Source organism: Aspergillus eucalypticola (assembly GCF_003184535.1).
Source record: "Aspergillus eucalypticola CBS 122712 chromosome Unknown BO83scaffold_13, whole genome shotgun sequence".
In the NCBI taxonomy this organism is placed as follows: Eukaryota; Fungi; Ascomycota; class Eurotiomycetes; order Eurotiales; family Aspergillaceae; genus Aspergillus; species Aspergillus eucalypticola.
This window is the reverse complement of record NW_020290287.1, coordinates 80,221-102,413: the sequence shown is the minus strand read 5'-3', so window position 1 is coordinate 102,413 and position 22,193 is coordinate 80,221. Positions and strand designations below refer to the sequence as shown.

At 51.1% G+C, this 22,193-nt stretch overlaps 11 protein-coding genes across 11 annotated transcripts; 5 read left to right on the top strand and 6 right to left on the bottom strand.

Moving 5' to 3' along the window:
* Positions 1–250: 250 nt before the first annotated feature.
* On the top strand, positions 251–1,854 carry BO83DRAFT_417332 (SEC14 family lipid-binding protein). Its single transcript, XM_025534746.1, has 4 exons — positions 251–697; positions 748–889; positions 949–1,332; positions 1,382–1,854. The coding sequence occupies exons 1-4, from the start codon at positions 558–560 to the stop codon at positions 1,775–1,777; spliced, it is 1,062 nt and encodes a 353-aa protein (XP_025387749.1). The 5' UTR covers positions 251–557; the 3' UTR covers positions 1,778–1,854.
* A 35-nt stretch (positions 1,855–1,889) lies between these two features.
* On the bottom strand, positions 1,890–3,107 carry BO83DRAFT_417331 (tellurite-resistance/dicarboxylate transporter family protein; the record flags this gene model as incomplete). The annotated part of the gene is made up of 1 exon (XM_025534745.1): positions 1,890–3,107. The coding sequence occupies one exon, from the start codon at positions 3,105–3,107 to the stop codon at positions 1,953–1,955; it is 1,155 nt and encodes a 384-aa protein (XP_025387748.1). The 3' UTR covers positions 1,890–1,952.
* Positions 3,108–3,819: 712 nt separating this feature from the next.
* BO83DRAFT_36193 (MIP/aquaporin family protein) lies at positions 3,820–6,071 on the bottom strand. The gene is made up of 2 exons (XM_025529485.1): positions 5,736–6,071; positions 3,820–5,665 (listed from the first exon to the last, which is right to left on the bottom strand). The coding sequence occupies exons 1-2, from the start codon at positions 5,769–5,771 to the stop codon at positions 3,845–3,847; spliced, it is 1,857 nt and encodes a 618-aa protein (XP_025387747.1). The 5' UTR covers positions 5,772–6,071; the 3' UTR covers positions 3,820–3,844.
* Positions 6,072–7,682: 1,611 nt separating this feature from the next.
* Positions 7,683–8,492, top strand: BO83DRAFT_378593 (uncharacterized protein). The gene has a single exon (XM_025531294.1). It carries the CDS (start codon positions 7,725–7,727, stop codon positions 8,397–8,399), a length of 675 nt encoding a protein of 224 aa, XP_025387746.1. The 5' UTR covers positions 7,683–7,724; the 3' UTR covers positions 8,400–8,492.
* Positions 8,493–8,547: 55 nt separating this feature from the next.
* On the bottom strand, positions 8,548–9,901 carry BO83DRAFT_445612 (TDP-4-keto-6-deoxy-D-glucose transaminase). Its single transcript, XM_025536562.1, has one exon. It carries the CDS (start codon positions 9,893–9,895, stop codon positions 8,696–8,698), a length of 1,200 nt encoding a protein of 399 aa, XP_025387745.1. The 5' UTR covers positions 9,896–9,901; the 3' UTR covers positions 8,548–8,695.
* A 604-nt stretch (positions 9,902–10,505) lies between these two features.
* On the top strand, positions 10,506–11,849 carry BO83DRAFT_338291 (Gfo/Idh/MocA family protein; the record flags this gene model as incomplete). The annotated part of the gene is made up of 4 exons (XM_025528503.1): positions 10,506–10,557; positions 10,622–10,642; positions 10,697–11,224; positions 11,281–11,849. 4 exons carry the CDS (start codon positions 10,506–10,508, stop codon positions 11,847–11,849), a joined length of 1,170 nt encoding a protein of 389 aa, XP_025387744.1.
* Positions 11,850–11,922: 73 nt separating this feature from the next.
* On the bottom strand, positions 11,923–13,327 carry BO83DRAFT_313870 (MFS transporter; the record flags this gene model as incomplete). Its single annotated transcript, XM_025527564.1, has 2 exons — positions 11,923–13,055; positions 13,120–13,327. The coding sequence occupies 2 exons, from the start codon at positions 13,325–13,327 to the stop codon at positions 11,923–11,925; spliced, it is 1,341 nt and encodes a 446-aa protein (XP_025387743.1).
* Positions 13,328–14,080: 753 nt separating this feature from the next.
* Positions 14,081–14,530, bottom strand: BO83DRAFT_388926 (uncharacterized protein; the record flags this gene model as incomplete). Its single annotated transcript, XM_025532779.1, has 2 exons — positions 14,081–14,404; positions 14,474–14,530. The coding sequence occupies 2 exons, from the start codon at positions 14,528–14,530 to the stop codon at positions 14,081–14,083; spliced, it is 381 nt and encodes a 126-aa protein (XP_025387742.1).
* Positions 14,531–15,663: 1,133 nt separating this feature from the next.
* Positions 15,664–16,951, top strand: BO83DRAFT_445610 (dTDP-glucose 4,6-dehydratase; the record flags this gene model as incomplete). The annotated part of the gene is made up of 3 exons (XM_025536561.1): positions 15,664–15,764; positions 15,837–16,378; positions 16,437–16,951. 3 exons carry the CDS (start codon positions 15,664–15,666, stop codon positions 16,880–16,882), a joined length of 1,089 nt encoding a protein of 362 aa, XP_025387741.1. The 3' UTR covers positions 16,883–16,951.
* A 1,168-nt stretch (positions 16,952–18,119) lies between these two features.
* On the top strand, positions 18,120–18,969 carry BO83DRAFT_437542 (GFA family protein). The gene is made up of 2 exons (XM_025536022.1): positions 18,120–18,566; positions 18,618–18,969. Exons 1-2 carry the CDS (start codon positions 18,243–18,245, stop codon positions 18,684–18,686), a joined length of 393 nt encoding a protein of 130 aa, XP_025387740.1. The 5' UTR covers positions 18,120–18,242; the 3' UTR covers positions 18,687–18,969.
* On the bottom strand, positions 18,917–20,586 carry BO83DRAFT_437541 (MFS transporter; the record flags this gene model as incomplete). The annotated part of the gene is made up of 3 exons (XM_025536021.1): positions 20,367–20,586; positions 19,815–20,271; positions 18,917–19,741 (listed from the first exon to the last, which is right to left on the bottom strand). The coding sequence occupies exons 1-3, from the start codon at positions 20,561–20,563 to the stop codon at positions 18,917–18,919; spliced, it is 1,479 nt and encodes a 492-aa protein (XP_025387739.1). The 5' UTR covers positions 20,564–20,586.
* Positions 20,587–22,193: the final 1,607 nt, after the last annotated feature.

The window sequence follows — 22,193 nt, the reverse complement described above, 5'->3', positions numbered from 1 at the left end:
TTCAAGGAATACTAGTAGGCTCAGGATTGTCAGTCATTGATTTCATACATGTTTGTTCCATCTGAGTTCGGGTTCTTTGCCCTGCACGGACCAATAATATTGCGGCTGTTGGTGAGGGAAACCTGGCACCGGAAGATCGGCAAGTGAAGCCATCATCAAGAATTTAAACTTCATCTCTCACGACGCTAACATCCTTGATGTTCCCGAGGGAAGGGTAATACGGCGGGAAGCGAAACCCGACAACTGGCTTTGACCATGTACTTTGCGGGTTCATAGTAAGATGGAAAACAACACCTCATATGTCAGACCAGTGAAATTTCAACAAAATATTGGGGGCGTGCCAGCAATCACGCATCATCCTGCAGCATGCCCGCTAGGGCAGTGACTCTTTCAGCCGCGCCCCCAGCCACTCAGCTCAGGAACCTTGACGTGACACTGCAGTCACAAAAGACTGAAGCGGCACCATTTTCTTGCAACAACATAGATCTGATCACTTCTCTGACCTCCTCGCACTTTATTGTCCTCATTCGTGGAGCCCAATCTTTCCGTACCTAAAAATGGAAGAGTTAGCCCCAGACCAGTCGACCGTGCTTGAGGATTTCAAGAGTTACTGTTCTACAGAAGGCCTATTGGGGCGTCGGGAGGGGTTACAGGCTGGGGACGTGGAAGATGGGATCACCGACAACACTACCCTTCTGTGAGCAAATCATCCCTTTTCGTTGAGACCGGACTGACTGGCATCTATAGACGATATTTGGAGGCCCGTCGCAGGGACCCAAAGGACGCCCTAAAGCAATGGCAAGAGGCAAGTAAGTTTCAGGCTGATAGACAGGTTCTCCGTTTGTATGATCTGATCTCCGTGGAGGATTATGAGGCAACACGTAAGCTGGTATGCTGAATGTTGAAATTCCCACGAGTCGCATGCAAACCATCTCACACGATGACCAGTATCCTCACTGGACGGGACGAAGGGACCGCCGAGGGCGACCTATTCTGGCGCTCGATGTCGCCCATTTGAACGCATCGACTATGGCAGCCTGGAGGAAGACGCGTAGCATTTCTAGGCAAACTGAAATGATTTTACCAAATCCAATCATTCCGGACATGGAACAACGCGCAGCAATACATTTTGATAGCCTTACTCGATTCGTGCTACCGCTTTGTACAGCCATGAGCGACCGGCCTGATCCGACCATTCCCGTCACTAAATCCATCTACATTGTTGATGCCTCTGCCATCTCGCTGAAGCAAGCCTGGGATTTGCGGGATTTTGCACGCGATATCAGCTGGATCCTGTCGACCTGCTATCCCGAGACCATTGATCGGATCATTGTAAGAAATATTTACACCGTGACTGAGAACGATATTGACTCTTCCTTAGGTGGGTAATGCGCCCTTCTACTTTGCCAAGATCTGGGCTTTTATGAAGAACTTTGTCGACCCCATAACGGCGGACAAGCTGGTCATCACCAGGCCCGCGGATGCATACGCGACCATGGCAGAATATATGGAACACAAGGATATCCCAAGTCAGTTCGGAGGAGGTTTCCAGTTCACGAATGGGATGCTGCCGGATTTGGATGAGGGCATATGGCAGGCTCTACAATGGACCATCTCCAGTAAGGAGGCATTCCCGCAAGGGCCACTCAAGTGGACCGAAGACGAGAATGGCCAGCGACGGGCCGTGGCAACAGGAAGCATTGATAGTCGGCAGCGATGCGAGGAAGTTGCGATTCTTCCAGTGAACCCGACAATACACTCGCAGCTACCGAATTGACTACAAAGCATGATTCAGTGTCCATGAGATAGAACATGGTATTGTTATTAGGAGTTTCACTAGAAGCAGTAGTGACGGCAAACGCCAAGGACATAGCCAGCTATGCCACTTTACTTTCTATCTATTCTCTAGTGGGTAATAACCAATCCGCTAGGGTATATGCCGCAAGAGTAAGCTAGAACTCCCTTTTGTACATCCATTTGAATAGTTGGCAGGCCGTGATCGTCAACCATAAACACACCTGAAAGATGGTCATCCCCGTCCCGACCCACTCGATCGCCGGTGAAGCTAGATACTCCCCCAAGTCGATCGTCGCCAGAACGAAGCCAGTGATGGGAAAGACCATGCACCACCAGATGAGCTCGAAGCGAATGGTGTGGTGCCAGAGAGCCTCCAGCATGCTTAGTGCCGCCATGCAGAAGAGAAAGAAGGCCAAGATCCATAAAAATACCGACGCGGCCACAGCAACAATGAGCAGGACATCTGCGGTACGCACACTTGTTGCGGCGCTGATATATTGGGTTGGGAGCTTTTCCACCGCAGCGTCCGCCATGCTGATCATGGCGATGATTGTGAAACTGGGCGGGCCCACTGCGATGAACATCTCTGGTCGGAAATTTGGCACCGGGAGACCCTCGCTGGACATCTCCGTCAGGCTCTGCACCAGAACGACCAGGAACATGAGGAATCCAAATCCTTGCATGGTGGTGCCGCCTACAAGCATGGGCACCGCCTGAGTGGGGGCCTGGTTCGGGGCTAACACGCCGGCCATGGTGCCACTGAGCATGGGTGGAAAGTAGGGTAGGATGTTCACAATGGCGAAGTGGTCACCATGGTTTGTGCCTGTGTACGGGATCCACCAGCCCAGGAGAATGGAAAGCAACAGCGAGACGCCAGTGTAGACCCAGAAGAAGACGTTCAGGGTGAGGATTAACCAGCGGCCACAATGCGGGGTGCCATAGTAGGAGGTGCAGAAGATGATGGTCGCGAAGGCGAGCAGCGAAACAGGAACAAAGTACAGGTCCTGGGGCTTCTTGATATGCAGCCACCGGGCGGCGAAACTGGGCGATTCTTCCAGGGGCTTGTGAGCCTTCTGTGGTCGGACAGCCTCGAATAGGAGACAGAGGGTAACTGTGGTGTAGATAACGAGGTTGGCGATGAAGACGATGGTTCCGATGGTCGTGAGGCCGGTGAACTGGTTTGGGGTCTGGTGCAGCAGTACCGCTATCCCACCCCAGCTGAGTGAGATGGCATACCAGCCCCAGGCTACCGATGAGGTAACCCTGCGAATGGGAGACATTGTATAGCCTCCTTCTGCATCCTGGCTCATGTCGATAGCGATGGCGATGGTTCGCAAGAGGGCGGAAGAGTCGGACTAACAATCATGGCTAGGAAATAGGGTTGTCTACGGGCTAAATAGCTGCTGTCTACAGACCTCGTGTCAAAATATCCTGTTGTTTGTATGTATCTTCTGTTGCCTTTCCTGGACATCACCGAGCATCATATCCAAGTCTCATGGTTTCGGAGGCAATGGTTGGTGACGTCATTTTTTAACTCGCAGTGGAGTCGCTCTCAACCAGGCACGCTGGCACACATGATGAAAGAGCAACCTGATGCCAGATAACAATCAATATCTGGTCAACAAGACCTTATCAATCCGCCCGCATCTCGGTCGATTGCCGAAGTGGTCCGATATTTGGCTCGGGATACCGATCGGGTGGCCGCAGGGACAACTTAATATGATGATATATCTTGTAGACTACTACTACGTAATAGAACAAACAGGCGAACAGAAGTTGCCAACTAGGATGCATGCACAAAGTACTACTGGTACCCTGACAACTGTTATAACACCCATGGTAAAATAATGCAACCGTGCATGTTACTTCAAAAACAAGTTCATCAATGCTTATATACAAGGTTTATCGCTCATTGCGGTCACTCCGAGTGTATCCTGTAACTACACACACCATGGTTCATCCCGCACGCAAGGTGCGAAGCTTTCTCAGACAATATAATGAATCAACCGGCCATGAAAAACTCCAAATGTATCTACGCGACCGCTATTTAACGCACAGTCTTCTCTCCCCGGTCTCGGCGTGACAGATGCAACCGCTTCCCCCACTTCATCCGACTCTTGCGCATTGCCCGCTGTGTCCGTTCCCAGGGGTAGTTGACCGGCGACTCTCCACCCGTGAAGATCATGAAATCATACAGGAAGGCACCGAGGAAAGAGCCCGCGAGTGATCCGGCCCACGGCCCATAGAACCAGTATGGATTGGTGAACAGCGACGAGCCGTACCCCAGAGCCAGCAACGCCAGTCGCGGCCCAAAGTCTCGACTCGGATTCAAGGCGGCACCCGTCTGGTAGGCAAAGCTCATCGTGTTGCAGGTCACCATGAGACCCACGATCAGTGAGTTCATACCTGCTCCCGGGGGTGCGTTCTGATCGTCACCCAGTGCCAGGACCACCACCGTCAGCACCATCGTGCCCAAGAATTCGGTGAAGAAGGCAGTGCCAGGACCAATCCAGGTCTCGCGCTGACTGGTCACGAAGCTGGTGATGATGCCCGTGGTGGAGTTGGTCAAGAGATAGTGTTGGATGGAGTGATAGTAGAGACCGTACGCGGCGAGCGCGGCGATGAAGGCCCCCAAAAACTGTGCAGCAAAGTACTCGGGCATCTTGCTCTTGGGGAAGCCACGGTAGAACCAGAGCATGATGGTGATGGTTGGATTGAGATGGGCACCGGACACACCACCAGAGACGTAGATGGCCATCATGGTAGCAAACCCCCAGACCCAGTCGGTGGTGTTGGGATTACCGGCGTCGGCCACGGTCACTGCCAGATCGCCGCAAAAGCCGACGAACAGCTGCACGAAGACCCCCAGGGACTCGGCCAGGGCTTCGCGGTGATGGGTGCGGATGACGGACCAGGTGGTGTGGTTGTTGTGCACCTCCTCCTCCACTAGCTCCTGCACCAGCGGATGCAGGTCTTCCGGATAGGCGGCCTCGATCTCCTCCAGGTTGGGCAGGTCGTCCATCATCATCCCGTCCTTGCCATCGTCAGCGCGCAGCTCGGGCTCCTCCGGCACGGGCTCCAAGGGCTCCTCACTACTCATCTGAGGGGGTTCCTCATGGGTCTCACTGGGAGCCGGCGTCTCGCCTTCAGGCACTGTTGACAGGTTCTCCGGCGGGAGATCCCAAGCAGATGGACGGCGGATGCGCGATGACGAAGTGCGCGAGAGGCGCGAGCCTTGTCGCGTTGTGGTGGCATCCCCACTCAGAATCTTGTTCATGAAATTGTTCTCGCGTTGGATCCGGGCATCTTCCACCTGGGCCGCCATTTTACGAGGGTCAGCCGACTTCTCGATTTGGCCTTGCTCCAGGTCATTGGGGTCGACCTCCAGCCCCAGCTTCTGTGAGTTTTCGGCTGGCAGCTGAATGTTTTGACGGGCTTCCAACAGCTCCTCCTTCGTCGGCACCATGCCCGGTCGGACGACACGAGGGAGTGGCTTCGCCAAACCCCAGACCGGTTTGGAGTTGGCAGGCTGTTCGTAGGATGGATTGAGATCGCCGTAGCCGGGTTGCACAAACGGTTCATGGGCCAAGCGCAGCTGAGGCGTCTCATCGGGACCAGCCATGGTGAAGCGACCTTGGGTTCGTTCAGCCAGCGTGGTGTGTGGCACCAAACTGGGAATGCCACTGCCACCACTGCGGCGGGAAGCGGCGGAACTGCGTCGACGAACTCCAGCCCCGGAGCCATCACGACCAGACACACGGCGGGTGGGAGAAACAAAATCGGCGTCACCAGCAGTTCCTCGACGGCCGCGGGTAGGTGATAAAGGTGAGGTGGGAGGATTCTCTCCTCGAGGGGAGATCGCATCGGACTGCTCAGGCGAGGAGAACACCCTCCGATCAGCTCCTGGTGCAGCTGCAGGGGAATGCGTGTGAACGTACCGTTGCCCGTGGGCGCCTGGGCTCCCCGTCGTTCATGATGTGACGGTATTAGATGCTATATGCTTGTTCGGAGGATGATAAAATTGCTACTGCTGACGGGATGCGGATGGCCGACTCAATTGGAAGCAATGGCTACGAGAGACACCCAGATCCCCAGCCGGTGTTCCGGATGTTTAAGAACCAGTTATTGAGCAACAGGGGTAGGGTACAATAAAGAATAGGAGAACAAATGACTGCCGTGAAGGAGCAGCATGGACCATGACGACGACATGCTGGCGCCCTCTCCGCTCCTCCGACTGGATCAGAGACTGCAGTGACGGCGTAAGCGAGCGCATCCGCACCAGTCATTGAGCAGAGTTGATGCGCGAGATCTACAAAGTACAGGCGAGTGGGCTGCGATGGTGCGGGCGGACTATTGGGGAGCGTTGAAGACATGGAAAGACTGGCGTCATGAGTGGATCCTGCTGGGGCTTGTCGGAAAGCTTGAGAGGCAAAAGAATAGACACGCAACAGGGTTTGGTTCCTGGCCTGATCCCCCAAATGCCTCGCTGGTTGGCCCTAGGGGGTAGAGATAACCCACAGTAGCCCCCCGCTCAATGACGGTGCTCTGTGGTCATCGTCACCGATCAACCTGAGTTATTGGGCCATGGATGGCCATATCCCCTCCTCATCGATCGATCGGGGCGCTGACGTGGGAAGGACCAGAAATATGTCAAAGATTTCCACTTCAGCCGGTAATCGGGTGTCAATACCGACGATTGTGTCCAGTGAATATTCGGCATAGTGATAAAGTACTTCAATGCGAGATGGATATTGTATAGAGTTGTGTGATATGGTTCGTGGTGGATGGAACGTGCGTGGAATCAGCCACGAGGGAACCAGCCGGCACGATTCCTTCCGTTCCTTGATTCTGGCTTCTCGGTTCTCTGACAGACACTGAATAATCCAATCCATTTCATTCTCATTTTGCCTTCCGAGGATTCTCCGATGCTCGGTAGATTCCCGGTCTGAATCCTACACACAGAAAGCACTTATCGCCAAGAGAAAGCCCGCATTGAGAGGAATAATGGCATTTATCAGTGTTTGCTGGTTTCTTTTTCAGCTTGAAAGACCTAATGAGCATCCATTCTCATAGTCATGGGTCTCTTTGATCAGTTTTTTTCAGACTTTTGTTGGGGCACAGGGAAAGGTCTTGGCGAGGAGTCTATCCGAGACTCCCGCGAAGAGTTTGCAGAAGGGAATGAAGGGCAACTCCAGAGGGGACGGAGACACGTCTTCATTGTATAGAATCCATCTCTGCCAATTCCTATATAGGCGCAAGATTATATCAAGACAAACGTCATGTGATGCAGTTGCCTCCTGGCAACTTGTCATAGAGAGGAGATTCTGCATGGCTCAACGCAAAATGGCCCCTGGAAGGATCACTCAGAGCCCAAAGAATGCTCCACAAGTGCCCTTGTGCAAAAGAACATCCTCCTATCTCAGCTCTTATAACTTAATCCACTCTCATTGACGTCCCCGGGTGCCCGACTGTAGCAAAATTTGAGCCGAAAATTTTGGCTGGCTACCTTTCACTCACTGTGAGAGGTTGGAACTGTGCTACTTAATTATAGATCCCGACAGGCAGCCATGTCTGCCTGCCACTGGACATCTACCTATCTAGCACTTGCCAGGTACCCGGAGATGAAAGGGGTTCCACTCCGACAGAAGATGAAAGACGAACAGTGGGGCGTGTCTCAGTCGAGCAGCGTCCGCCTTCCACCTTAGGCCTGGAATAGCCTCGTTTTCCCCTATTTCGGGAATAGGCGATGGCCCTGTCAACGCTATCACTGTCCGGCTCATTAAGGGCCCAAGGGTCCAAAGTTTTTAGATTGGTTCGCCAAGCATCACCTGTAGAATATAAAACTCGAAATCCCCGGTTTCAGAGGGTGAGAAAGGTCAACTTCACCCCAACTACTCCGTACGAGTCATACCATTTGCTATCTTGTTATGGATGCCCTCTCCCGCCTCAATGGACAGATCTCCACCTTTCTCGCTGTTGGCTTTCTAGCCTCGTGGGCCATCACTGCGTTGAGTTTGACCGCCATCAATGTTCTCAATACCGAATTCACATTCACCGCGCATGCCGCCTCCATCAGCTTGCTCACCTTCCTCATCTGCCGATTGCTGGTCCGCCTTCAGCCTATCGCCCCCACCGAGGGGAGAACCATCGCGCATCTCCTTGCAACAGCAGACAACGGTTCTCGACGGGGCGCGCTCATTTTCTTCTCTTTCTGCAGCACATGGCTGTACGAGCTGCTGAGCAAAGGCCTCCTCCTGCTTCTGTTGACCTTCTTTGGCGGCGTCATGGCGACCGTGATTTACAACGACCCCAACTTCTCGGAAAATTGGCACACTCAGTCGGTATCCGATCAGCCCCAGACGACGACGGCCCTGGCTGAAATTAAAACCTTCAAGGAAAAGGCTGGCTTTGATCCGACACAACTATTTCGTTGGATCCCGCCTCAGGCAGTCGTCTACTTTGTCGCCCTGGTGTGGTTTAACTTCATCAGTCTGGGGCTGTACATTCTTGGCCATGCGCTGAAGGCTCTTTGTAGGATCTTGGGATTTACTGTTACGCGAACCACTAGCAAAGACGCCCACCCGGTGGAAAGACGCTCTTAAGAATGCCCGGGTGGAATGTCATGTTAGCAGACTCAGTGCGTGACCCAAGGGGCGTCGTTAAGACTCGTCCCGAATGTAAAAAATGCTTTTCTCAACCACCCTTTACTACCTGTAATGCAACTCCGATTTGATCCCAGGGCTGTCGAATATTGAACATACTTTCCGTATTCGAGACTTATATTTATCGTGAGGGTTTAACCGAGTTGAGCCCACCATTGCTGCTGGCAGCGCGCCCCTTCTGTTTCAAACTTTGGAGGAAAACAGTGCTAGTTACATCCCCAAAACGAGAAGATCGCCTAAGAACCAATTAACCCAGCCTTCTGGAGGTCTTCAAGTGCCGGGATTGTCGTCGCTTCCCTCCAGAACCCCCAAACGCGCTGAATGACGAGGTCCTGTTGCCTTTCCGTAAGCTCCGCGTAGAGTGGTAACAAGACAATTTCCTCTGCGGCGCGTGTGGTCACCAGATCTTCGCCATGAAAGCGCCCCACCCGTTTGCCGAACGGAGAAGAGTGTAACGGCACGAATTGGGCCTGTGTCTGAATGTGTGCGGCCGCCATATGCTCGATGAAAGCAGGTCGGTCCGAGGCGTCAGCCAACCGAACCCAAAAGATGGCTGCGTTATGGTACGCCTCTGCAGCCGGGTGGGGTAGCCGGATGATGCCCGCATGGGCCAGGGGGGCCAGACATCTGTGATAGCGTGACCAGAGACGTCGACGGTGTGAAAGAATCTCTGGTGCGGCTTGAAACTGGGCGTAGAGAAAGGCTGCTTGAATCTCACTCAGGGTTGCGTTAATCCCGACATCCAGCCAACGATAGACATCCACTTCAGCTCGCAGAAATTGAGCTCGGTTCGTGCCGTGTTCGTATAGGATCTCTGCCCGCGCCACGAGTGCGTCTTGATTGACGAGTAATGCTCCTCCCTGGCCGCCACTGGTGAATATTTTCTTCTCTTGGAAACTGATGCAACCCAGGTGTCCCATGGTCCCCAACGCACGTCCTCGATACATGCTGCCGCAGGCCATGGCGGCATCCTCAATCACGAGGAGGTCATGTCGATTAGCAATATCCAGAATCGTGTCCATGTCGCAGGCGATTCCAGCATAGTGCACCGGCACAATGGCCTTGGTCCGAGGCGTGATCACCTCCTCGATCTTCTGCGCATCTATGTTCATGGTTGTCTCTTCCACATCAACAAAGACCGGAAGCGCCCCATGGGCAACAAAGGCATTGACTGTCGACACGTATGTATAGCTTGGTACTATTACTTCATCCCCTGGCCGGAGATCGGCTAGGAGGGCCGCAATTTCCAAGGCCGAAGTGCACGAGCTCAAGACAAAGGCCTTGCCATGCGGCATGCTTGATTCAAGCCATCGCTGGCACAATGCCGTGTACTTCCCTTTCCCCGTCAGAGTTCGGCTGTCGAGTACCTCTTGGATGGCCTCCAGCTCCTGGCCGGTGACTGTTGGCTGGAAAGTGGGTATGCTCGCCCCCGGCATGGCAACGTCAAGCACCTAGGAACCAACTCTTGCTGAGGAAAGTTTGTACTTTCGTCTGACTCAAGCAATTATATTCTTTGAATTTGAAGTAAGGCCATTAGATATCTGGGATTCTTGCTACACCATATATGATTAGTCACACTTTCCTTGCGCCCTTTTCTCCGTCTTTGCTGCTTGACGGCTGTCATGTGCACAATCAACGGACGCTCGAATGTCGGTTTCCGAAAGGTCTTGTTTTCGGTGAATTCCTGGATCGTGAAGGACACTGCCAGACTCATTTCAGATTCCCGGACATCCCTGGCTGACATCTTCGACCCTCATGCTGTTATGACATGTAACACAAACCCCTCCCTTATGCCTGTCATGACAGAATGGTGTGTCAGTCTGTCCGACGCTTGTCACACCATAGAGTGGTTGCCCAAGTATTTCTTGGACTGTATGCAGGCGGGCAAAATTGGCACAGGTTTAGACTCTCAAGCTTGAGGTGACTTGGACTGCAGTAAAGTGCTGAATGGACAGGCTCTATTGATCGCCCACAAATTTGCATCGCATTTATGCCCATCCTTAGATTATGTGGTAGAGTGAAACCTTTAATTCCCTACTCAACGACATGAGTTCCCATTCTGCGCCCGTGCCATTCTGCATCCGTTGGGGTATTCTCGGTATGTGCCTTGCTTACATTACCTTGTCCGTGGAGAGATTTACCAGACTGTTGACTTCTGATAGCCACAGGAAGCATTGCTGAAAGTATCACACCTGACAAATAGTGCTGTGATTCTTACCGGCTAATCCGCCATGTAGCATTTGCAAAAGACCTTCTCGTTGATCCCGCCTCGCGAGGTGTTACTGATGTGTCGCATTCATTGGTGGCGGTGGCATCTTCGCGATCCAGCGAGATCGCTAGCCGCTTCATCAACAAGGTCGGAGCGCCGTCGTCCTGCATTGCGTATGGTAGCTACGACGCTCTGGTGGCGGACCCCCGGGTAGATGTTGTCTACATCGCCTCACCACATTCCCATCACTACCAGAATGCTATGCTCGGGCTGCAGGCCGGAAAGCATGTGCTCTGCGAGAAGCCCTTGACTGTGACGGCTAGACAGGCACATCATCTCGTCGAAACCGCTCGTGCGCGTGAACGTTTCCTCATGGAAGCCATGTGGACACGCTTCCTCCCAATCTCGGCTCAGATTAGGCAAGAAGTCCAGAATGGTGCCATTGGGCCCGTTATTCGGATCTTCGCCGATAACTCGATCGGAACGAACGCTTTGAAGGAGTTGAAGGATAGCTATCTTACTAAGAAGGAGTTGGCTGGGGGCGCTTTACTAGATTGTACGTGATGCTTATCGTGTCTTCACGGAGCGATACTAACGATGGCTGGACTTTAGTGGGCGTATATCCAATCCACTGGATCATGCAGACCCTCGCTCCCAGGCCCGATCCCAGGCCCAGCAGCATCCTATCAGCAACAACACCCCTTCTCGGCGCCGGGGTGGATGAATCAACAACCATCCTTATGACCTTCCCTGTCACAAGTCCGTCGCCTGTGTCGGTGCAGGCGGTTGCCAGTTCCAGCCTACGCGCCATGGCGGACCCCGATGGTCACACCCCGGTAGTACGGATCCAGGGGGACAGAGGGGAGATCCAGATCTATGGCCACTCTTGGTGTCCGTCCAAGTACCGGATCATCAAACGAGTGCAGCAGTTTGGTATTATAGGTGAAGCGGAAGAGTATGAGTATCATGTTCCAGGAGGCGCACATGGGCTCTGCTTCGAAGCGGACGAGGTCGCCCGTTGTGTCCGACATGAACGCCATGAAAGTGCAGTCATGTCGTGGACGGAAAGCCTGACTGTCATCGAAATACTGGATGCAGTGCGCAGGGCGCATGGGCTTTTCTTTTCAGAGATCGTCGAGTCAGATGAGTATCCAGTAACTATGCCCGCCAAGATGAACTAAGCATGTGATCAGCCTTCATTTCAATATAATGCAAGATGCCTCTTCTAGGTAGTTTCATATATCACACCGTTGTTTAGATGACTTGAGAATTCGAGCGCGCCGTAGCAGTCGACTTTTTCATGGGAGTGAATGCAATAGCCAGAATCATCATCAAGGCACTGAATGTTCCTAGTGAGATGGCCATGGCTGCCCAGCTCACAGCCTCCCGAATATAGCCGGCATACAGAGGCCCAACCAGTGTCCCAGCAGCAAATGCGGCGTTACTTAAACCGTAAGCCTGCGAAGACGCACCTCCATCCCCGAAGATCCCCGGACGTCCCTTCTCCACGTCGTCCTTGGCTAAGGTAATTTCTGTCATCATTGCAGGCATGGCAAATGATACCCCACAACCGAAAAGGAATAAAAACAGACGGAGCAGCACTGACATCACTTCCGTCGGCTCAAGTATCAGCGAGAGCAGCATAAGGCTCGGAGTAATCAATGCAAAGCCCAAAATCGCCGGCCAGAACGGACCCAAGCGATCCACCAAAGATCCGCCAAGCGGAGAGCAGATCATAGGAAGGGTATTGGACAGAAATACAATGGCGATGTCTGTCGACCGGTAGAGGAAAACCTCGGGGAGATACACGGGCAGTACGGCCTCCAAGGCAGTCATGAACGAGTTCAGCATGAACATTCCCACCATTGCCACGAGAAATCTAGGCATGCATATCAAGTATAAAAGTGCAGGCCTCCTTGGAGAGCCCGTAACAGGAGTACCTGCCACTTCTGACATCAGAGGACGCCCCTCCTCGTCGGAGAGGTCTTGCTTGACATCAATCCCATGCGACGGCGTGATGAGAAGCACCCGTAGCACAAACTCCAGTACTACAAGCACGAAGGCTGGGACAAAGACGGCGAAGTATCCCGCCAGATCATATAAAAGCCCACCCACGATGGGCCCTGCGAATAAGCCAACGCTAAGACTCATGCTCGTAAAGCCGATAGCACGTCCTATGTGTTGCTCACCAACTGTGTCCAGCATCAGACTGAAGCCGATGGTAAATACTATGGCAGTGGAGCAGCCCTGTAGGATTCGAGCGAGAAGGATCAGAGTCAATGAGCTGGTAAGTGAAAAGAGCAGTGTAGCACCCCCCATAACCCCGACCCCGAGCAAAAATGGCAGCTGCTTCGTATGAGTTTGGTCGCCCATCCAACCGAATAGCACTGTGACCATAATTCAATAGGTATGTGCATGCAATGAGGTTCTACTGACAATGGATGCACGTACATGAGCCCAGCATGATGGATGCCCCGTAGCTGGCAAGTAAGATGGAATTCCAACGCTGAATATCGGCATCAGTGAGACCTACACGCTCGGCGAGGGCAAATGGAAGCATAGGCACGACTAGCCCATAGAGGAAGATATCAGTAAAAACCGCCACGCAGACCACAATGACTGCAAAGGTGGTTGATGACCGGATCTGCTTCACCAACATGTTGCGGAGGGACAGCGCGGGAATGCAAGGCAGTGCAACACGGTCGCATATGCTGCATTTGAGGCGCAGGATTCAGTCTATGTCCGCCGAAAGATATAATATTTAAGCCACTCGAGCCTAGGCTCTTGTAAGCCCGGACAACTTATCAATCCCAGAAATTCCAGCAGGACGGATGGTACGGCCCCATGGTGCGACTTCTTCAATAGTTGGAAATTAGATCAATGTAATACAGTGGCTTGCGCAGAAGATACCGCGGACTCTTCACTTTACTTGCAAACTTATCAGGATATGTGATTATAGTGTTGTTCGTAAAATCTGACATCTCTTGTGTCTCCAGGCTGTGCCTTGGCATTGACTTGAGGACAGAACAAAAGCAAGGAAGTCGGTTAGTTCTCACAAACCATTAACTTAAACTACCGTGTGTCACACTAATGCGAGATTTCCGGGTCTGTAATTGTGGCTCCTTCCGTAGATCGAGGAGATTGAGACTTGCAGTTCCAGTGGCAATGGTTCAATCACGTCCATCAGGACACTCCGCCCGCACTTACTGGCTACGTCGTGGCACAAGTAGTCATTCTATTGGGCAGCTAAAGGGATTTGGTTTATTCTGTGTGGAAATACATATTCGGGTCCGAAAAGTTACATCACATCAATGACGACTCTTGTAGTCAGGATATACCCTCGATTGTTGGTAGTCATGCAGCCGTGCTCTGCAGGGATATGTTTTCAGTATCTCGAATATGAAGACCCGTTCTAACGCACGGCAAACCCAGCAATAACCGTCAGCATCTCAATCTGCTCTGGACCGTCTAATAGCTGCTTCTCCAAAAATGTTGAATACATCTGGAGGAGCCAGGGACGACTATGGTGGTGCTCAAGGGCATTGGAATTGGCCCATCTGTGTAACCGGTCAACTGATAATCCTAAACCTAAACTAGGCCCGTGCGATACATGCCTTTCAATGACTTTGAACTCTAAGGTATCATCTACTCGATGATGTTCTGTTAATAGAAATGCCATGCACGATGGTTCTGCCTGCTCCACGAGACGTGCCGTGTCGCAAAGGAGGTGTCTGAGCTGATATATCAGTGAATATCAGTGCATTATGAAGAATGCCCGACAAAGCGTGAGGTAAGGGGCGCATACCTCAGTCTCTTTGCCATGGGCCGGTCGCAGGGTGGCGATAAGTTGGACTTCAGCCATGACTCACTTCAGTTGCTGGCAGGACCAGCATGTTAGCGAGAGGGAGTTTGGGATTTTATCTCGTTTTCTTGCTCACCCTTGTCGGAGTTCCCGTTGTCGAGCTCGAGCTATTCATGCAATTGGCGCTGTACATTGACCGTGTTTGCATGTTTGCAGCTCCATGAAGGTCCGCGACGCCCACCTTGAACATCTACATACTGCTGGTGGAATATCCCTACTGTATTCAGCCTTGCTAATTCCTGGACTTACATATTCAGCAAAGCGGAGCGGCTTCCTTTGAGGGAGAAATACTTGTCCTTTCAATCTTGACTGGACGATACGAGCATTGTTGGTATGTACATCCTTGTGCATATCGATCCAGATACCGACATTGATGAGTGAATGTCGAACAGTGATCTATCTATCTTGGCCATCATTTACTGGGGTAGCAGTGGAGAATATGGTCTGCCTGTCAGGCTGACTAGGAAGTTCCCCCTGGCTCCAAGGCTCGGTACATACATGTGTCATTGATTATGCCGCGTACGTTACGCTGACTGCATAAGAACATACCAGGACTACCGTCTTTCTGTACACATGGACAACAAAGCGACAGTGAGCCCTGCAAATTCGAGTCCAGCTTTGGTCATGCGGGGCATAAACCTGGAACACGACGTATACTTCAGGTCATAGTTTGAGATTCAAATGACTATTTGCGGAGACCTGAAGGTGATGCGGAGCAGTGCTAAAACTGTTAGATAGGGTATGTCGTTTGCTCTGGATTCAAAGTGATAGATAGATCTCCGCTCGTGGCACACCCCAACAGCCTACCTTACCGCTGGCTTCTCATTTTTATCCGCGAAAATTGTGACTTGGGAACTATTTCGGACCGTACGGAACAAGAGTACAACCACACCCACAAGTGTCTGAACTTCGAAGGCGCAGAGGCGTCGATATGGTGAGGAAGGTGTCCGGCTCCCCAAGATTGGAACAAAGAAAAGCAAACTCTATGTTGGATTCCTTCAACTAACAGAGAGACCAGTGCTCGTTATGCTATAGTTGTGTTTTGAGGCTACTGTTCAATTTATAGACGATCGAGACCTCTGTGCCAAAATTGTAGTGTGTATGTGCAATCATCACACAAATTCGGCGGCACGATGACTGTCCAACAGCTAGGACTTGGAAGCAATGGCTCAGAAGATGAGGATGTTATGAGAAGTGTGAAGACCATCTTGGTTACTGGAGGCGCAGGATTTATGTGAGTCTATTACCGGACCATGATCATGCGGATGTCGAGACATCGATAGGTGAACTAACACTGCATTTTCAGTGGGGGGTGGTTCATTCGGCACCTCCTTCAGGTATACGGAACGAGGTATACGATACTCTGCTTTGATATCCTCGATTATTGCGCGTCCAAGTGCAACATACACTCCGTCGAGCATCTTCCCAACTTCCACTTTCTTGCAGGCGATCTGTGCGACCCCGACAGGGTAACAGCTGTCTTCCAGCTATTTACAGTGGATGCCATTGTCCACTTCGCAGCGAATTCTCATGTGGACCAGTCTCTAGTTAACCCCGTCTCTTTCACTCGGAACAACGTGACTGGGACCCATGTTCTTCTGGAAGCAGCACGACAGGCCGGGACGGTCGTACGGTTTATCCACGTCTCTACTGACGAGGTATACGGAGAAAATCGGCCAAACCAGGACTATGCCTTTACCGAGGAAGATCGGCTGAACCCGACCAATCCATACTCAGCTAGCAAAGCTGCTGCTGAGATGGTCGCCAATGCCTATCGATATTCTTTCAATATGCCCATCATCATAACTCGCTGCAACAATGTTTTCGGTCCCTGTCAGTACCCCGAGAGTAAGGGCTCCCTGATGGCATTTAGAGGGCTGCGGGTTCCTGACGTATCTTTTCATAGAACTCATCCCCAAATTTGCAATGCAAATGCTGCGTTCCCAGCGTATGACTTTACATGGTGATGGAAACGCAGTTCGTGGGTTTGTCTTCGCCAGCGATGTTGTGAACGCTTTCGATCTCATTCTCCATCGAGGTCTTGTATTCGAGACCTACAATATCTCCTCCAAGGAGCAGATTCAAGTCATAGAGGTTGCGAAACGAATTCTACGGTGGTTTCATGCGGGTCCAAGCGATGCGTGCGAACAGCATCTCGAAACAGTGACTGATAGGCCTTTCAATGACCGGATGTATTGGACCGATGACTCCAAGCTCCGGCAATTAGGGTGGACAGAGAAAGTTTCGTTTGATGATGCACTTACATTGACACTAGAATGGTATCGTGACCATGGCGAAACATTTTGGTCTGAGAGAGGCCCAGCCTGTAAATTGAATGGGGGTCCGGGGTAATCCTACTTATTCACGTTGTTATCATCGAGTTGCTTGCGTTTCAGGTGAGGTTAAGACCCATATATGAGGGTATTACTGTTATAATATAACCGATATCTGGATTCCACTCTTGCTAGACAAAATACAGTAACTTCATATTCTTATTGAACGGTCATACACCTCTTGTAATTGTGACATTTCCCTCTAAAAACATGAAGACGAGAAAAACGTAAATTCCCTCCCTTAGCTGTTGACTCTCCAAGCCTTAACCACGAAACAACTTCATTTCTCAGGTCAGCAAGTGCACATGTTAGTGCTGACTCCATGGATCATCCTGGCGTTGTTGGTAAGGACATTAAATGTCAGCACAGAAACCCCTACAGGTTCGATCATCAAAGTGCAAGAAAGGAGATTTCTTTGATTGGGACATAGAACCCGTGTGGGCTAACCCAACTAATGGGTTTCCAAATCTTGATTCAAATAAGCCATTGCCCTCACCAGAAATGAGCTTCGGAGACTCGCCAAAAAGCAGTGCGGAGTTTCCCAGGGGGCGGCTAAGAGCCGACGGCCGGAGAGTTCCAGCAGGCCCACCACAGCCTCAAATAACCGTCATCAACCGATCCAGCTTCTGATTCTTCCAACAAACTACTTCTAATTATATAAATATCATATAAATATCCCATCAATCTGTTAGCTCTACCCCTAATAGGTATCGGGGGTATTTAAAACCTGCTTCAAATCAATCTGTGTCATCACGGGATTAAGCGACCAAGTCTTTTATAAATCACTGATGAAGTATATAGAGAATTTCAATTTCGGAGTGGCTTGTGTGCTGGGAGAAACGTGAGATCAGTATTTGCAAAAGCCTTGGGTTCTATCCCGTGCACTATAGAAATATTGATGAACTTGTAGTTATAGTCGCCAGTGTCCCGATGACATATAAGAAGGATCATGGTTTGATTTTCCACAACAGAAATGGTGAGAGAGTCTGGCGGAAAACTGCCGAGAAAAAACAAAAGAGAAAGAAAAATAAATACATAAATAGTTAGATGAAAAGGAGATGAGGAAAATGAAAGAAGAAAAGGGTTCCGTCAAAGTAATTAAAAAGACCCTGAAAGTAGTAAGCCTCTGATAGAGCGAAGAAAAACTACCATCAGGCGTATTGGCGGGGAGCTGCGGTTATCCGCGCTGATGTGAGATCCGTGCGGGGATAGCCTGCTTACGGCACAAAGTTCGTTAGACAGCCCTTGTCCTGATAGTTGATTTGTATCCGTTTAGTCTACTTTTAAAAGAAGCCCAAAGCCCTGGAAGACGAAGTGGTTGAAGAGATTACAACTTCCCTCCCACGGTCATCAATGCCCAACACCATCGACTGATCAACATGTCCTTCTTCCCTACCCCAACATCAGAGCAGAGCATGCACAAAGGCAACTGCCATTGCGGCGCTGTGAGCTTCCGCTTTTCGCTGTCTCCGCCTCTGTCCGAATATCATGTCGTTAGCTGCAACTGCTCTATCTGCAGCAAGAATGGATACCTGCTCGTGTACCCCTCGCTCAAAGACTTCACCCTTGAGAGCGGCGCCGAAACAACCCGGACGCACCAGTTTGGCCGGCGTCAGGCGAAGCACGAGTTTTGTGGGACCTGCGGGAGCAGTTGTTTCATCCGGCTGGTGGCAGAGGACGCGCCCCCAATCATAGCAGTAAATGTGAGTGCATCGATTTGAATATGGGGCCAAGGGTGATGCTAATCTATCTAGGTCCGTCTGCTGGAGGACTGTGATCTGGACAAACTAAATTATAAAAAGGTTGATGGAAGGTCTTTCTGACTAAATTATACGTACCAGCTGCCACTCTACCAGTCAAAGTTCTATTCACGAGATACAGCCAGTCAGCGTCACTCGGGACACTCTACTCCTCGTCAGTATATGTAACCTTGTCCATCTCATACGAACAAGAGACATGGGAATGGGTAACTCGGATATAACTTAGGTTATATAGGATGCTCTATGTGCACTATTCTATCATAGCTTTTGTCTACACGCGTCTAGGGTATCTTTTACAACTTGACCTGAAATCGAGGGTGTGTCCGGATGCGTGCCCCGTACCGCCAGAAGAACAGCGGACACGCACACATCACGAGCGCAATGAAGGCGAGAAGAGAATTACCCCATCCCAAGCCCAGGGCATCGTACATGGAAGGTCCGGCCAAGGGCAACAGGGCCCCAACCAGCGATCGTAGACCCGTGTTGGCTGCCGTCACCGAGGCGGCGTAGCGGAGATAGGAGTCGACCAAATAGGTACTGGCCGACATGAAGACAGTCATCAGGCCAATAGCAAAGACACCAGTGCCCAGGATGGGGACGATCCAGTGGGTTTGGGCCTTGGCTGCCCAGCCGTACCAAAACAAGCCGATGGGGATGGCCCAACAGCCGAAGACCATGGGCGGCAAGCGTGATTCTGGGGTGAAACACCCCTTAGCCGAATGGGTGCGCGCAATGTAATTGGAAACAGCGCCACAGGTGACGAGTCCGATCAGACAGCCCACACCAAATCCCAGGTATGCCAGGCCTGCGACGCCGGGGGAGAAATGATAGACGTCCTCGAAGATGGAGGTGATGGTGGTGAACATCAGGTACAAGTAGCCATAGGTGATGGCGGCAAAGAGCACCATGAGGAGGACAATGGGCGACTTGACGAGGAGCTTAATCGGGCGAGCCAATGCGATGAGAAGGAGCTCACGCGCCTGCTGCCCACGGTCATGGACCGAACGCAGGTTGGGATTGCCTGTAGCCTTGCGTAACCGGGCCGCTTTCCGCTCCAGAATGACGGGGGCATAAGTTTCGCGATACCAGATCATGCACAGAATACTCATCACTGCGGTCTATGTCCAAGACGATCCATGTATTAGGAGGTGACGGGAGGAGGGGGGCTGGAGTGTGGACGTCTAGACTTACAGCGATCGCAATCACCCAGAACACCCAGCGCCAGCCTTCAGCTTCGGCAAGGAAGCCACCAGCTACCGGTCCTACCACGGGGCCGAGAATGGGCCCCATGGCCCAGATGGCCATGATACCGGCGCGCTTCTCCTTGGGAACCATGTCGGCCACGGTGCCTGAGCCAATGGTGAGGGGGCAAACGCCGGCGGTACCAGCCAGAAGACGAAAGACGATCAGCTGTGGCATGGTTTGGGCCACAGCGCAGGCGATGGTGAAGATGAGGAACAGGATGTTGCATGCATGATAGAGGGGCACCCGACCATAAATCTCCGAGAGCGGGGCGATGAAAAAAGGGCCGATCATATATCCCAGGACATAGACGGACACCACGAAGGAGGCGAGCATGGTACTGGTGGAATGAAAATCGATCATAACATCCTCCACTCCGGGGGCGAACATGGAGGAAGCCAAGGGTCTACCGTGGTGGTGTTAGCCATCAATACCAAGAACGTACAGCACGGAAGAGGATATGATAAGCAAAATCAGAGCAGCAGCAGCAGCGAGACATACGTGATAAAGGTGTTGAACGCCATTAAAACTAACTGGCGGCCTTTTTTCCAGCGAGGCCAGTTGAATGGGTTTTCGGGGTCATCGGGGCCATCATAATCTACGACGTTGTCTGGATGCAGTTCCGTGGGCTGCAGAATCGTGGGCGGCTGACCCTTTTCCAAGTCAGGGTTGGCGAGGGTGGTATCGGATGCACCCATCTTGGCCCTCCTCGGTATCGTAGAAGGATTTGGAAGGGAGGTGGGAAAAGAACGGAAACAGGGGTAAGCAAACTACATCTACTGGATACAAGGGCAATGCCCCAGATTTTATGCTGGGAGGATTTTCAGACGACTTGAGGACGAATTGGCCGCAGCCCCATCGCATGTTGACCCATGGGATGTTATGCCGACCGTCAGGAACACGGGCAGATTAGAATAATGGCAAAGTAGTAACCGAACGGGTTATGCCACACTCCTAGTACGAGTTTCCAAAATCATTTCGGCTGTCTTCCATCCGCGGGCCAATGGGAAGGGTCAGTAGCCCCTGATACACATAAATCAGCCATCATAAATGCTCCTGCACAGGGACACTAGTAGTCTACTCTATTCATGTCGATGCATAATTGATAGATGTCTAGCATAAAGGAAGACTAACGAGACTAAATAATTAATTTGATTAATTTGTTGGTTAGTTAGTTATTCCCGAGGTGCTTACGTCAGCTAGTTTCTCCTAAATGTTGCCTCTTAATCTCTAATAATTTATTTAACGTCAAGTAGAATTGGAGATGTACCTGGTTGGAGATGAGGCAAGATCATTCGACAATATGGTCGGGCGATATTAATCTCAAAATGGGGAGACAGGGCATGAAAACACACAGTCTTCATTCTGCGCAGAAATACTTATGCTTGTTCTCGGCTCTCTGGGTTTTTCTTCCCGAAAGTGGGGCGACCCACTAAATTTAAAGCAGGATTTGATAGGGGGACGAATGGGAAACCGAAAACGAGACCGAAAACGAGAAACTCACTTAAATATCCAATGACCAGGAAGACATAAGCGAGGTAATACTAGTATCCAGTCTGGATGTGCTGGTCGAGAGGGCCAGTACTAACACTACGGAGTAGTATATCAGGTCAAACACTCTCAGTCAGACCTGGAGACTTTCCAGTTCTTGTAAGAAATTCAAGTTCAACCCATACTCTCAATGCCACTGTTTACATAAAATATATATTCAAATAGACCGAAGTACCACCACATACCTCCACGATGCCTCTAGCAATTCCATTTTAAATCCAGGTATTGATGGTATAAGAAAGTAGGGTTACAACAAAATCAAAGGAACAACATTTACAGATGCCAATAGTTTTCTGCCGCTTTTAGTGGTACTAGAAGCTCGGAACAGGTTCACTGCCGTATGGTATCAGTTTGCCCAGAGGACCCATGTGCAGTAAACTGGTTACAGGGGTAGCTCGTTAGTTGTTCTCCTCCATTCAGCTGTTCTGAGGTGGGCCATGCTGATGATTCTCTGTTATGTATTGGATACATCCACACGGAACAGACATGCGAAGTCTATAATGATGAAGGTAACCGAGCAGACAGGGATCAGCGAAGAATGATCCATTACTGACCTATTAGCCGGGTCCCTAACTTATAGTTTGGCTAATTATGCAGATATGCTTCTGTAGGGCGATGGCGCGATATGAGGCTCTAGCATGTGGGCAGTTTTCCACGTAGACGAGTTTAAGTAAGCTTAATGCCTGGGATCGCACGGATTGATGAACTGCTTATGGAGCTTACAGACCACGGGCGGCCAATCATGTCAATGGTTCCTGGAACATGACCTTTCCTGTA

Coding starts and splice junctions, on each gene's coding strand:
- BO83DRAFT_445612 (XM_025536562.1), bottom strand. CDS start 9,895: ATGCCGGGGGCGAGCATACCCACTTTCCAGCCAACAGTCACCGGCCAG.
- BO83DRAFT_378593 (XM_025531294.1), top strand. CDS start 7,725: ATGGATGCCCTCTCCCGCCTCAATGGACAGATCTCCACCTTTCTCGCT.
- BO83DRAFT_36193 (XM_025529485.1), bottom strand. CDS start 5,771: ATGAACGACGGGGAGCCCAGGCGCCCACGGGCAACG. Junction 5,666..5,735: donor CCAGGCGCCCACGGGCAACG/GTACGTTCACAC, acceptor TCGCCTGAGCAG/TCCGATGCGATCTCCCCTCG.
- BO83DRAFT_417332 (XM_025534746.1), top strand. CDS start 558: ATGGAAGAGTTAGCCCCAGACCAGTCGACCGTGCTTGAGGATTTCAAG. Junction 698..747: donor ACCGACAACACTACCCTTCT/GTGAGCAAATCA, acceptor TGGCATCTATAG/ACGATATTTGGAGGCCCGTC. Junction 890..948: donor ATGAGGCAACACGTAAGCTG/GTATGCTGAATG, acceptor CACGATGACCAG/TATCCTCACTGGACGGGACG.
- BO83DRAFT_437542 (XM_025536022.1), top strand. CDS start 18,243: ATGTCCTTCTTCCCTACCCCAACATCAGAGCAGAGCATGCACAAAGGC. Junction 18,567..18,617: donor CCCCAATCATAGCAGTAAAT/GTGAGTGCATCG, acceptor TAATCTATCTAG/GTCCGTCTGCTGGAGGACTG.